The following is a 12,971-nucleotide window of genomic DNA, read 5'->3' on the forward strand; positions in this document are numbered from 1 at the left end:
TGTGCCATTACACTGAGAAAATTTCAGGGAATCTGTTCAGTTCAGCTGGTGAGATAACTAGGTGGCTGTGAGCACAGCTTGTTTTAAAGCATACTTCAAATATTATCAGTACCTGCTTACACATTATTTATTATATGGCTGTGCTCTGGTAAAGAAGAGTTTTATTGCAAGAAGTGTGATTTACACATCTAGCTGCTCACAAAAGCCTATTTTCTAAGAGAAACAGGCTGTTGTTCTATGCCGCCAAAAAGAATGAAAGTGCCGTCAATGGAAGGCACAAAGAATATTCTCAGGGGAACTTACTAGGCAGATTCGAAAGAATGCCTGAGTCTGCTCAGACATGGCCAGAGCTGAGAATGTGGCGTAGGCCTCCTTGACCCCCTTTTCTGTATTCTTATGGCTCAATGGGTGTACATACAATGCCCCAGAGGCAGTGGTAGCACAGGTTGTGCAGTGCACAACTCCAGGGGGTACTATGCATAAGCTTGTGATAAGAAAGGTGCCCCCTGGAGCTCAGCAACACAGTGGCTCCACCTAAAGGTATGTGACACTGAGCAAAGAACTCCTCAAATGTCACAGGATAAATACCTCTTCTCCAAGAAAATTCATTGTATCAAAATATAATACAAAATATTATCTTTGCATTAGAATGAAGATGGCTATATTTTGCCTATATACAAGGGGTTCAATATAAAATTCATATCAGCTAAAACCTTAGACTTCTGAGAAACTTCATGCTTTCAGTGGGGGCACCTGGGCTACATTCCCAAGGAACCAGTCCTTGCTGGTAGGGATCCATCCGTGAAACAGGTATTTATTCTCTGACATTCAAGTGAAAGTAAACTCTCACTATAAGTTACAAATTGTCAGTTTAAGTAGAATCAATCTGGGGATCCAAATTTTAGCACATGACTTTTGCAAAACAATAATACGATCATAAAAGAGTTAGAAAGATTAAATGCTACAATTACTGTTTTTTTTAGCAGCCATATTATACCCACTATAAAAACTGATTCTAGTTAGATCAATAATAGTATTAGCTGTTTATACTTGGCTGAGTTCTGCTATTATTCATCTGGCACTGAAGCCAAATCAATTTACACTGAAAATTACTTAAATTCATCTTGCTGTCCAGGAAGAAAATTATGTGTAAATGACACATCTTGAATTAAGAATCTTTTAAATACAAACCAGATATTATATCACAATGCAAAACAATGCACCCTGTAGAATGTAGTAGATGCAACCTATGAAGTGATAGGTACACCCTGATAACATTTTTGTAAAAAATATGCAAATACTACATGCATATAAAGGTCCTAAAAGGACATACACCCAAATGTTGGATGAAAGGTCATTTTTGGTTTTTTTTCTCTTTTGTGCTTTCCTGTATTTTCCAGCTTCTCTGCATTTGGCATTTTTACTTTGGTAATTAAAAAAAACCTATAGTTAAACAAGTGAATACAAGCCAGGTATCAGAAATAGTTTTAGATAGGAGAAAGTAAGGACTAGGATACCTGTGAATAAGACATCTCCACCATCTAAGGTTGCGTTTTCATCTTTCATCTCTACTAGATTGAGCTGAAGTTTTTCTAACGCTTCTTTCATCATGTCAACCTGTTGAAAATAAAGTGATTCAGATTAATATTCTACCATTTTCTGACAAGAAAACAAATCACCTAAAACTTATGAATGCTGAATCATGCTCCCGTGTGCACGCACTCACACACATAAACCCTTGCGAATATATGAATATAGGTAGTATAGTTTGGACCAGCCATGACCAAAGAGAAGAAATTATCTATTGTAAGAGAAATTATTGTAAGAGAAGAAATTATCTATTAGAAATTGTCCAATTTGTCTCTGTCTAGTCTATGCTCACGTCAGTATTATAGCCCCTTTTTCTTTTGGAGGCCGACTAGTTAGGACATATGAGTCAAAAAAGGTAGAAGGCAACACCCAATCCTCAAATTCTTGACAGAAAGTACAAGATTTAATTTTAAATCTTAAGTCAGTCAGTTAGTAAGTCAGTCAGAATTGCATACACACAGAGTAATATATGGAAGAAATATTAATGACAATAACCAGTAACTTGAAATCTCAGTCCACAGGATAGTCATTATTTTCTATTCAAATATTTTCTAAAATGTCAGAACATCTAAGACTACTCTGTAAATCTGAACTGTTAGTTAAATTTAACCTATGTTCCTAGAGGTGATTAACACATACAATAATTGCAATCAAACCAAAGAATAGTTGAAAATGAATTTTAGGGGCTTTCTATGATTCCAGGGTATAGTTTAAAGCAGAGATATTCTGAGCTGAGTTAGGAAATACTTCTAAGTGAGGTTTATTTTAATGCAAGAAAAAAAAATTAAGGCATAACAAATGCCCTTTGTAGTTCACAGTTTAGTTCAAGTCTTTCCAGCTGCTCAACAATTTTTAGAAAATGTTTACTTCTTTGAGAGAAAGAGAGAGAGAGAGAGAGAGAGAGAGAGAATGAGTGGGGGAGGGGCAGAGAGAGAGGGAGGAGGGAGACAGAGAATCCCAAGCAGGCTCCCTGCTGTCAGCACAGAGCCGGACCTGGGGCTTGAACCCATGAACCGTGAGATAATGACTTGAGCTGAAATCAAGAGTCGGATGCTTAACCAGCTGAGTCACCCAGCCACCCCTCAACAAAACAATTCAAGTATTTCTGAAGGTCTGTATAACCTTTGACATGGTAAAGACATATGTCGAGACAACATGAATGGGGCTAATGGAAAAACAAGAGATCCCATGACACTGAGAGAAGCAGGTAGTCCTGCCAAAATTCAGCATGCCCAGGACACAGAGTGAATTGTCAATGAAGAATTTAGGAGACACAACTACAGCAGTGTAACTTCTAAAGTAATAAAAATATGGGGATATTCTGACAACAAGCCTGACATTCATGCAGTCAAGAAAAAAAGAGGATACAAATTAAAATAAATATATCATCTCATCCCTGTGCTGGAACTCATGTAAAAATTCCACAAACCAGAGTGACTCAGAACAATAAAAAATTATTTCCATGGACAAACGGTCTTAATGTTGTAATAAACACATCTAGTGTTCTCTTTTAACAGGAGAATAGGTTTTTCTATGTAACAGGAAGGAGAATCATTGCTGTAGCATAAAAAAAGAAGCCGAATAACAATTACCAGGGCTTGCTGGGCTACAGTGAACCCAAGAAAACACACAACTGTTTCCTTTTGGCATCTGCCTCTGGGTCTATGGAAAATTCTCTGAGCCTGAAGAGAGGTCAAGAGAATGAAGCAGCTATTGTTACATTTTGTCTCTCTTATGATGCTACTGCTTCTACTATAACTTAACATTTCAAAGATTACTAGGAATACAGCAATTACATGTATTTTTCTGAAAAACGTATATGTAATATCAACTCAGGAACTTTATTCAATTCTTAAGAGTTTAAAGAGAACAGAAGTAGGGAGGCTAATATATATCAGTTTCAGAAACACTGTATTTCTTTAAAAGTCCTGTGTCTTTCAAATTAAAGTTTTAGAGGATAAAATGCTTGTGGTTTCTTAAAAGTTAAAACAGCTGCACCAACATGAGAAAACTGGCTTTTGCGCAAGGCCAGTACTTTATTTTTTTCTCCTTAAATATTCAGTCACATCTATATAAACAAAGTCGTCAGGATACAAACATTGATGATACCATATTACTTTCAGAGTTAAGGGTATGGACAAGTTAAAAAATTTATTAAATGTTAAGTAAATGGTTCTGAGAATCATAGAGCCATATGGCATCAAATCGGCAATGCTAACTCCAGCGAAATTTCTGGAGAAGAAACAAGAGAGGCTGAACCCAGAGGCTGTCGACTGAGAACTGCAAACTCTTGGGATCATGGTTCCACAAAGCAAACTTGGAGGCAAACAAGGCCCAGTATTGCCATGACACAGGGACCCATAGCAAGCCAGTTATTCAGGCAGTTAGCACACTAAATATAGCTATAGAAGTGGGAAGTTTTGCAGGAAAAGATCCAAACCATGAGCCTTCAAAGAAACTGCCCATTCTGTGGTTACATAGCCATGGTTAATGTTGACTTAATTAACTTTCAGGAGGAAAAAAAAAACCCAACTAAACAGCACACCCACCTTTTACTGAGATGCTAACCTTGCAGGGTGGAACTTAGTGTTACTCAGGGTGGAGAGAAACTGTCAGACAAACAGTATTAATTCTAAAGGTTGAGCTGAATAGGTCATTTTCACCCATGAAACTGGAAATAAAAGGGTAAATCAGAGAAACAACTTTAATTTAAAATCTAACTACGTTATTTTCATACTCCAAAGATTTACACGAACTTTCTTCCTCCCCTTTACACTCTGCGTGTACTTGGTTTCATTCTTTTACTTTGTACTCCCATTTCTTTTTTTTTTTTTTTCAACGTTTATTTATTTTTGGGACAGAGACAGAGCATGAACGGGGGAGGGGCAGAGAGAGAGGGAGACACAGAATCGGAAACAGGCTCCAGGCTCTGAGCCATCAGCCCAGAGCCTGACGTGGGGCTCGAACTCACAGACCACGAGATCGTGACCTGGCTGAAGTCGGACGCTTAACTGACTGTGCCACCCAGGCGCCCCTGTACTCCCATTTCTTCTTGCCCCCTTTTGGCTCCTCCTACCCTTTGCTTCGCTATAGATTCCTTCTCTGACCACAGAGAGGTTCAGATCACCTCTACGGCTTCCAACCATCCAACCCACATGTCTTCCTCAAAGCTGGTACTAGTTTTGAGGTCATTATCTTCTCCTTCTTTTCTTAGTGCCCTCTCTGCCTCCCTTTCCTTCTCTCTCTCTTTTTTTGGAGTACTCATGTCATCATGGGGTGACACAAGTCACAGGCACTTCATAGTGTAGTGTTATGATCAAGGGCCTGCAATTCAAATCCCAGCTCAGCTACTTATTAGCCAGTGATAGCTTGTTTAATTTTTGAGCCTCAGTTTTCTCATCTTTAAAATGGGTGGTTGGTCATAATAGTACCAATCCCCTAGGCTCCTCCTGATGATTAGATACATGTAACACGCTGGGCACACTATAATTGCTCAATGACTATTAGATGCGAATTTTATTATTTTGGTGAATATCAGCTTATGTGGACCGAGTGACACATACTTGTACTATGAAACTGACGCACAAAAGGAAGCTGTTGCTTTTTCTTACATTTGGACAGATTTCTTATGTTTCACCCCATGACAGATTCCACCTGCTTTCCAGTGAATTAAAATGACACGTTTTCTGCAAGGCCAACGTAAAGTTAGAGCACATACGCTGAAGACACATTTAAATTTGAATCATTCCAGTTTAATTTCTTTCCAGCTCCTGGAAGCTGTCAGGATATGTGGTAGCTTTCTTGTCTAATCTCTGCTTTAAAACCGCCCCGCTGGATGCACTAGATAAGGCGGTAAGTGGACCTGTCTGCTAAGCTGCCCCACAGGACTCAAAGGGGCATCAGCCAAGATGATACAGAATGATGACAGTTCCTGAAGACATGACCACTCTAAAGGACTCAATTGAAAGAACTCCCACTCCTTCTCAATGCCTGGTCCCTTTTCTTACCCTTTGTGTTCTACTCTCTTACTTTCTTTCATGACCTTCATTTCTGTTCCCTCATGTGTCCTTCATGTTTACATCATCTTCCTGTCTTCTCATCTTACTCCTTTTGGGTTCTCATGGTGAATGGAAAGAACTGGGGATTTGAACTCAGGCTCTACCACTTATTAGGTATGCAACTTGGGACGAATTATACTTCCTGAGCCTCAGTTTTCTAATCTGCAAATTGGATAGTGCTTCCACTCTAACAGGAATTATGTAACAAATAAGCTAATATATACTGCCTGGCACACTGTGGTCAAAACCAGTAGCTGCTGATGTTATTGTTTTGCTCTAAATTAACTCAGTGCTTGGTTTGGATTCTGGCCACCTTTCAAAAAGAAATAAAAGATACAAATATACCATTTGATCCCAACTCTTCTTGCAAAATTTCCCCCAAATACAAAATACTAAAATAATTATAAAACCTTACACATTTTATTGGGAATTTATACTCCCAATAGCTTGTAAGAGCACTGTCATTAGTTCAGTATTCTTTACGTAGATGCCAATATTTTCACGTTGGCCCTGTCCAAAGTTGCTTTTGTTGCCTATTTTCAACAATGACCACTCTGATGTTTCATATCTTCCATTTGGATGTGGTGAATGTGCTCACAAGGCCTGATGAACAGTTTTGTGCTGCAGTCCCACTAAGAGTCTGCACCGACCTGTCTGCCAAGCTGCTTTCCTTTAGCTGCTCTGCTCAGTGGGGTGCCAGATGTTATGACCACGAATGAGGACACTGGCATTGGCTTGTCTGTGGCCAACATAACTCTCTTCCCCCCAGATCTGCCATGTGCTAGGAGCTGTGCTATCACCACTAGGTTTTCAGTGCCCATTTCAATGTTCCAAGTACTCATCGTATTATAAGAGCTTTAAAATTACACTGTCATCCTATTCACACTCTTATCTAGCTCTTAAGAGCTGAATAGCAGCAACATAGCTTTGTTGGTAGTCATAGATAATGCTGAGGAAGCCACTCAAGAAGCTGATGTGATGCCTCTATCATGTCAAGGCACAGCTGGCTTGAAACTTGTTGATACATCAAAGTTACACTGTGTTGTCCCTGGTCACACTCAAAAGGTCACATTCCATTTGTTTATGCCACTTTAATGTTCTTTGTCAATCAGCACATCTTTGATCCTGTGGCCACTTGGACTAGTGTACATTTGGCTGATTTTATAACAATACTTCAAGTCTCTATCATACTTTTATATATCTTTTCTCAGTCAACATTTCAGTTCAGCAAACTTTTAGTAGATGCCAACTTTTTTTTTTTTTAACCTGGCTACAAATATTTAAACACCAAACCATAGTCCCTATTCCTGGGAAGTTAACAAGCCAGCAGAGCAGATATACCTTATGAATATATAGTGATAATAAAATGAAATATTTGTTGTGATGCTCACAATAACTTGAAAAGGAAGTAAGGGCAGGCATCAGTATACCCATTTTACATATGAGTAAACTAAGGCTAAAGGAAGTTGACTGACTTGCTGAGTCAAGCTTTCTGAGCCCATGCTCCTGTTTGTGTTCCTATTCACTGCACTGTGTGATTATGATTTTCCCGAAGCCTCCACACAAAGCACAGCCCACATCAGAAATGAAGCTCATGCCTTCTGTTTTCCAACTTTGTACACTCAAGTCCACTTGGTATTACAAGATCCTATTTAAGAGGATCCAGATTCCATGACCTCTTCATTTCAGAGATGGGTGACATTTCTGTATACTAGGGTCTTAGAATGCTAAAGTGCAGTACAATTAAAACACTAAGTAATATGAACAGAATGTATAAACCACATCGGAAATGTTCACCAATGATAGCCTACATATTAATTACCACCCTTCAACTTTGGGATGCCTGAGGTTTGTTCAGTGGTTTATTCCTTAACTTTCCCACGTGTGCTAATTAAATTACTAAAACTAACCAGAACTACAAAAAAAAAAAAAAAAAAAAAAAAAAAAAGATCAGAGAGAGGCATAACATACTAAATGACTGAGTCTGAAAAATTCCTAAATAAAAACATATTGGAATCCTCTGCTATAATTTTAGGACAAAACTCTTAGGAGGAATTTACTTAGCAATGATAAAAGCAAACATTTGTATAGTCTTCCTGTATCAGACACTATCTTAAGAATTCATCTTTAATAATCTAACCCTCATAACCCAATAAAAGTCATACAAGAATTATCTGTTTTAGAGACAAGGAAGCAGAAGCACGGTAGGTGACTTGACCAAGGTCTTACAGCAGCAGAGCTGAGATATGAACTTAGAGAACTTTACTCTGCAGTTTGTGTTCTTCTCTCCTATACAACTTGTCACTAACAAGATAATTTATATATCTACTATGCAGTCAGACAGAAATAAATATTAGAAGAGATTGTAAGCATTTATAGTACTCTTAAAAACAGATTATGGGGGCGCCTGGGTGGCTCAGTTGGTTAAGTGTCTGACTTCGACTCAGGTCATGATCTCGCAGTTTGTGAGTTCGAGCCCCGCATCAGGCTCTGTGCTGACAGCTCAGAGCCTGAAGCCTGCTTCGGATTCTGTATCTCCTCCTCTCTCTGCCCCTCCCATGCTCATGCTCTGTCTCTCTGTCTCTCAATAATAAATAAATGTTAAAAATTTCAAAAAAAAAAAAAAGAAAAGATTAAAAAAAAAACAAAACAGATTATGTTCAGGGTGTCTGGGTGGCTCAGTCCGTTAAGTGTCCAACTCTTGGTTTCAGCTCAGGTCATGATCTCACGATTCACAGGTTTGAGCCCCGCATTGTGGAGCCTGTTTGGGATTCTCTGTCTCTCTGTCTCTCTTTCTCTGCCTCTCTCCTGCTCTCTTTCTCTCTCAAAATAAATAACTAAACATTTAAAAAAAACCCAGATTATGTTCACTCTATTTGTATGAACAAAAATGTGAACTCAGACATGCTGGAGGAACGGGGGTAGGAGGGACAGGTTACAAATTGCAGCAATGTGAACTTAGGTTTGGTTCAAAGATCCTATCCTAAATTTTGTTTTCCTAAGCATATATATAAACTAATGAATTTTGAGAACCCCTACTTCATCTTTCCAATTCCTAGATCAGATTGTGAGAAGGAGTTATTTGTAGAGAAATCTTCAGACAGTCAACAAAAGCATTTTAATTACAATGAGATTACAAAAGCACAGAGACATGAAGATACACTCCAAACCAAGTCACCACACACATTTCAAACCAATTCAATCAACTGGGAAAGATTCTGAGAATTTACCACATTGGGAACTATGGAGGAAGAATTCTACAATACCCAAGACTGCCACTGCCTGATGTATATACCATGTGCAAATCTCTCCCTTTGGGTGTTAAAAGAACCTATAAATGTGAGGAGATATCACTCCTATGATTAGGCACATTTTTATAGCACAGGTAAAGTTATTTTGCAGATGCAACTGAGTCTCTAATCCATTGATTTGAGTTCATTAAAAGGGAGATTATCTTGGGTGAGCCTGACCTAATATGATGAGCCCTTAAACGGGGGTTTAGAGGTCAGAGATGGAAGAAGTCAGAGAGATGTCCTACTAGTCTGGAAAAAAAAAGCAAACAGCCATGTTGGGAACTGCCTTTAGAGATATGCCCGCAGAGCTGCCTCTAGGAGTTAAGAGAAACCTGTAGTCAACAGCCAGCAAAAAAACAGGGACCTTGATCCTACAACCACAGGAAATGAATTCTGACTACAACCTGAATGAGCTTGGAAGAAGACCTAAGCTCCAGGTGAGAACAGAGCCCAGCCAACAACCACAACCAGGTATGCCACACCCAGACTTCCAATCTGCAAAATCTGAGAGATAATAAGTGGGTATTCTTTTATTTTTATTTTTTTAAATGTTTGTTTATTTCGAGAGAGTGAGAGTGGGGGAGGGGCAGAGAGAGAGAGAGAGGGAGACAGAGAATCTCAAGCAGGCCCCATGCCATCAGCACAGAGCCCGATGTGGGGCTCGAACTCACAAACCATGAGATTATGACCTGAGCTGAAATCTAGAGTCAGATGATTAACCAACTGAGCCACCCAGGCACCCCAGTGGGTGTTCTTTTAAGTGTTATATTTATGGTAAGCTGTCACACAGCAATGGAAAACTAATACAGAAAGTTCCTAATTTAAACATTTTACTTTAAAAATTTATCTATAAAGGCCTTTGGTCAGAAGCAAAATGTTGAACTTATCTCTAAGTTGTTTATTCAGAATAAGATGCAAAAGTTCTTAAGATGTTCCTAAGAAATTCCCGAGAAAAAGAAAATGTTTTAACGGAGTTTAAAGTTTTAGATCCACCAACTTCCTTAATCCAATATTTACTAAAATGTTGTACAGTTAGATTTTAAAATATAGAAATCAAGTTGCAATACTGTTTTTTTAAAGTTACAAATCTAATACATGCTCATAGAAATGAAAATGACAGAAGTATATACCCTAAGTAGTAATGCAGAACAAAAATGTGCCTTGAGCCATCCCAGTCTTATTCTCAGTTTCATTCATTCAGTAAATATTGAGTATCTGCTCTGAGCTAGATACCACAATAGACAGTAATGAGTGGTCATCAAAAAATAGACATGACTCCTGCTATATAGTGCCCTTAGGGTAACAGATATTAAAGATTCACCGAAATCAACATATAGTTTACACATTATGATAAGGGTTATGGAGGAAAACAATAGTGTGCTTTGAGAAATAAGAAGGGTACATGATTCAGGGGTCATGAAAGGTCACTTTGAGGAAGTAACGTTTAAGCTAAGAAATAAAAATGTTTATAATGGTTATCTTTCCTGCTGGTGGGTCATCTGGAATTCTTCCTTAGAAACCAAACAGGTTTCTGGATAATTCTCAGATCACAAACAGCTCACTTTAACTTATGAAAAATTAATTAAGGCCTTACTATACTAAGAATATGGTCAACAGAACTGGAAATTATTTACTGCATTAAAATCTTCAGAAGTTATCAGGAAGAGTCAAGTAAATGTCATTAATCCTTTGATTATTCTGGGAACTCATGATATTCGTGGTCAACATGTGTGAAAGTTTTATAACTACCTAGTTCATTTTCCTTTTTTTGAGCTTTGATAATTATAACTGTTACACGAATAAGATCTCTTGAAACATTTCCCAAAGACAATTAATATCCATTGCATTTTTACCATTGATTTCTTGGAATTCTAAACTTATTGGTTTATCTTATGATATGGACTTCTAAACTTATTGGCTTATCTCTAGTGACAAGATCTAAAAATTAACCACAATATTTAGCATCTTGGTTCCCATACTTGTAAGATGAGGGGGTACAGGTCAGCTTAAAAATGAAGTCATTTCCAGCTCTACATTTCGAAGAGTTGGAGTCTCAAAACAGTTTCTGGCATTCATAAATGTGACTTTAACTGTAATTTTATTTCCCTCCAAGATAGTTTACTGAAAACATTCCAGATGGTTATTCATGAATAATGTATTCTAGATTTTAACCAAATTCAATCAGAAGCAAGAAGCTGAGTATATGGATGGGGAGGAGGGCGGTGGGAAGACATGGGAAACCCAAAAGTAGATGAAAAAATCTGAGAAGGATGCAAACCCTTAGAGGCCAAAAGAAGGATTCTGCTGCAGTGGGAAAAGCTGTATCTAAAAAACAACGTGTGTGAGTGTCAACACTAACTTATGATACTTCATGTTTTTTTGTTTTTTTTGTTTCTTAGTAACCCAAGGTGCTGCTAATTATCTGCCAACAACGATAATAATTACACTATGTAGAGTGCCAATAATGCCTTTCTTATGAGAAAACACATATCAGGGCCTGCTCAGCTGCTAACCTCTGCATACTTTCTTACACTAACCATTTGGAGGATAGGAAACTTCAACTTTGGGTTCATCCCTACCAGGATCAACTGTCATCTAAAAAAGGAGGATCTAACAAGCTCCAGGCCAATCCTCTGAGGCTCAGCATTAAGTCATTCTTTATACCTTGTTCCACATTAGACTATAAACCCAGGTGTGACTTTGGTTCTTTTCCCTGGAGTCCTGTGGCAGTAACTTATCCCAATCTCTTCCTATGAATAGGGACCTTGTCTGTGCTCTCTCTAAAGATCTGAGCCTTAAACTACAACCCTGCACTGTAGATGGCCTTTCCAGGTGTACCTACTACACATAGATGGTACTGGTCACCTCTCTCTATCTCCTCAACATAGAATCAGTAACCCCAAGGGCTGAGGAATCTACCTCTTAATCACTCATAACTCTGGCCCTCTTTTACAATATTAATGCCACAGACTTATCATCATTAGTAATATATAAAATTTATTAAGCTCTTTCTAAGTGCTAAGCATTGTGCTAACTGATTTTACATGGATTATCTCATATTAATAATAACATATCCCTCCTAGTCTGAATCAGTCAAGGTAGTTTCATCCCTCTTGCCAGGACTGGTACACATGACCTAATTTGGGCCACTGAGAGGAAGTCTGTTGACAGTTCCGGGAGGTACAGAAAGAAACATAATCTCACTTCTTCCTTTGGATACTGTCTGTCTGGATATGGTACGTGGAACTGGTGCTAGTCTGAGAGCCCAACCGTCATCAAGGATGACAGGACAGAAAGATGGAAAGAACCCGGGTCCTTGATGACATTATTGAGCTGATGAATCAACCAACTCCAGAGCACAGAAATTCTTGGCATATGAGATTCTTCATTTCCTTAATCAATTTTGAATTGAGTTTCTGTTAGTTGCAGCTAAAAACAATTCATTTACTTATATAACAAACCTGACAAGCAATATCCAGAGAGTTCATAACAATAGACCACATTACTAAAATTCATTAAGTTCTGATGTAGAAACAATTGTTAAATGGAGGGTTTTTCTTTCTCTAGAAATACACCTGACTTGCCATTCAATAAATTATACAATGTGTAAGGTGTTATCTTAACTGATAATAACTGCTATTGTGGCTGACAAGAATTTTGACTAAATTCCATTAGTGACACTAAGACCATTCTGTTTATATTAGAAAGAAGATTGTAAATAATAACTTTTAAAGCCAAAAAGAAGTATTATACTGCCTCAATTCTTTAGATTAAGCATAATTGTTATAGCTCCATATGTCAGAGTGGGAAATTGATGTTCTGACACTCTCATCTCTGAACCAGTGCTCAGATCTGGAGGACATGTGAATACAAAGGTTTGGCAGAAATGCAGAAGGAAAACTGATAGGGCCAGAGTACACAGGAAAGATTAAAAACAGCTCTGAAGGGGCGCCTAGGTGGCTCAGTTAGTTAAGCATCCGACTTGTGATCTCAGGATCATGAGTTCAAGCCCTATGTTGGGCTCCACACT

The 12,971-nt window shown here is 38.2% G+C and overlaps 1 protein-coding gene across 13 annotated transcripts in view; it reads right to left on the reverse strand.

Annotated features, from left to right (window-relative positions):
• The window catches only part of DDAH1 (dimethylarginine dimethylaminohydrolase 1), a 242,638-nt gene that overhangs the window by 38,184 nt on the left and 191,483 nt on the right, over positions 1 to 12,971 (reverse strand). For all 13 annotated transcript variants that reach the window (XM_053214372.1, XM_053214374.1, XM_053214370.1 and 10 more), the window contains one exon: positions 1,518 to 1,617. In XM_053214372.1, coding sequence (XP_053070347.1) covers positions 1,518 to 1,611 — 94 coding nt within the window. In that variant the 5' untranslated portion in view covers positions 1,612 to 1,617. The remainder of the gene's footprint in view (positions 1 to 1,517; positions 1,618 to 12,971) is intronic.

This window comes from Acinonyx jubatus, chromosome C1 (genome assembly GCF_027475565.1).
Source record: "Acinonyx jubatus isolate Ajub_Pintada_27869175 chromosome C1, VMU_Ajub_asm_v1.0, whole genome shotgun sequence".
Lineage (NCBI taxonomy): Eukaryota > Metazoa > Chordata > Mammalia > Carnivora > Felidae > Acinonyx > Acinonyx jubatus.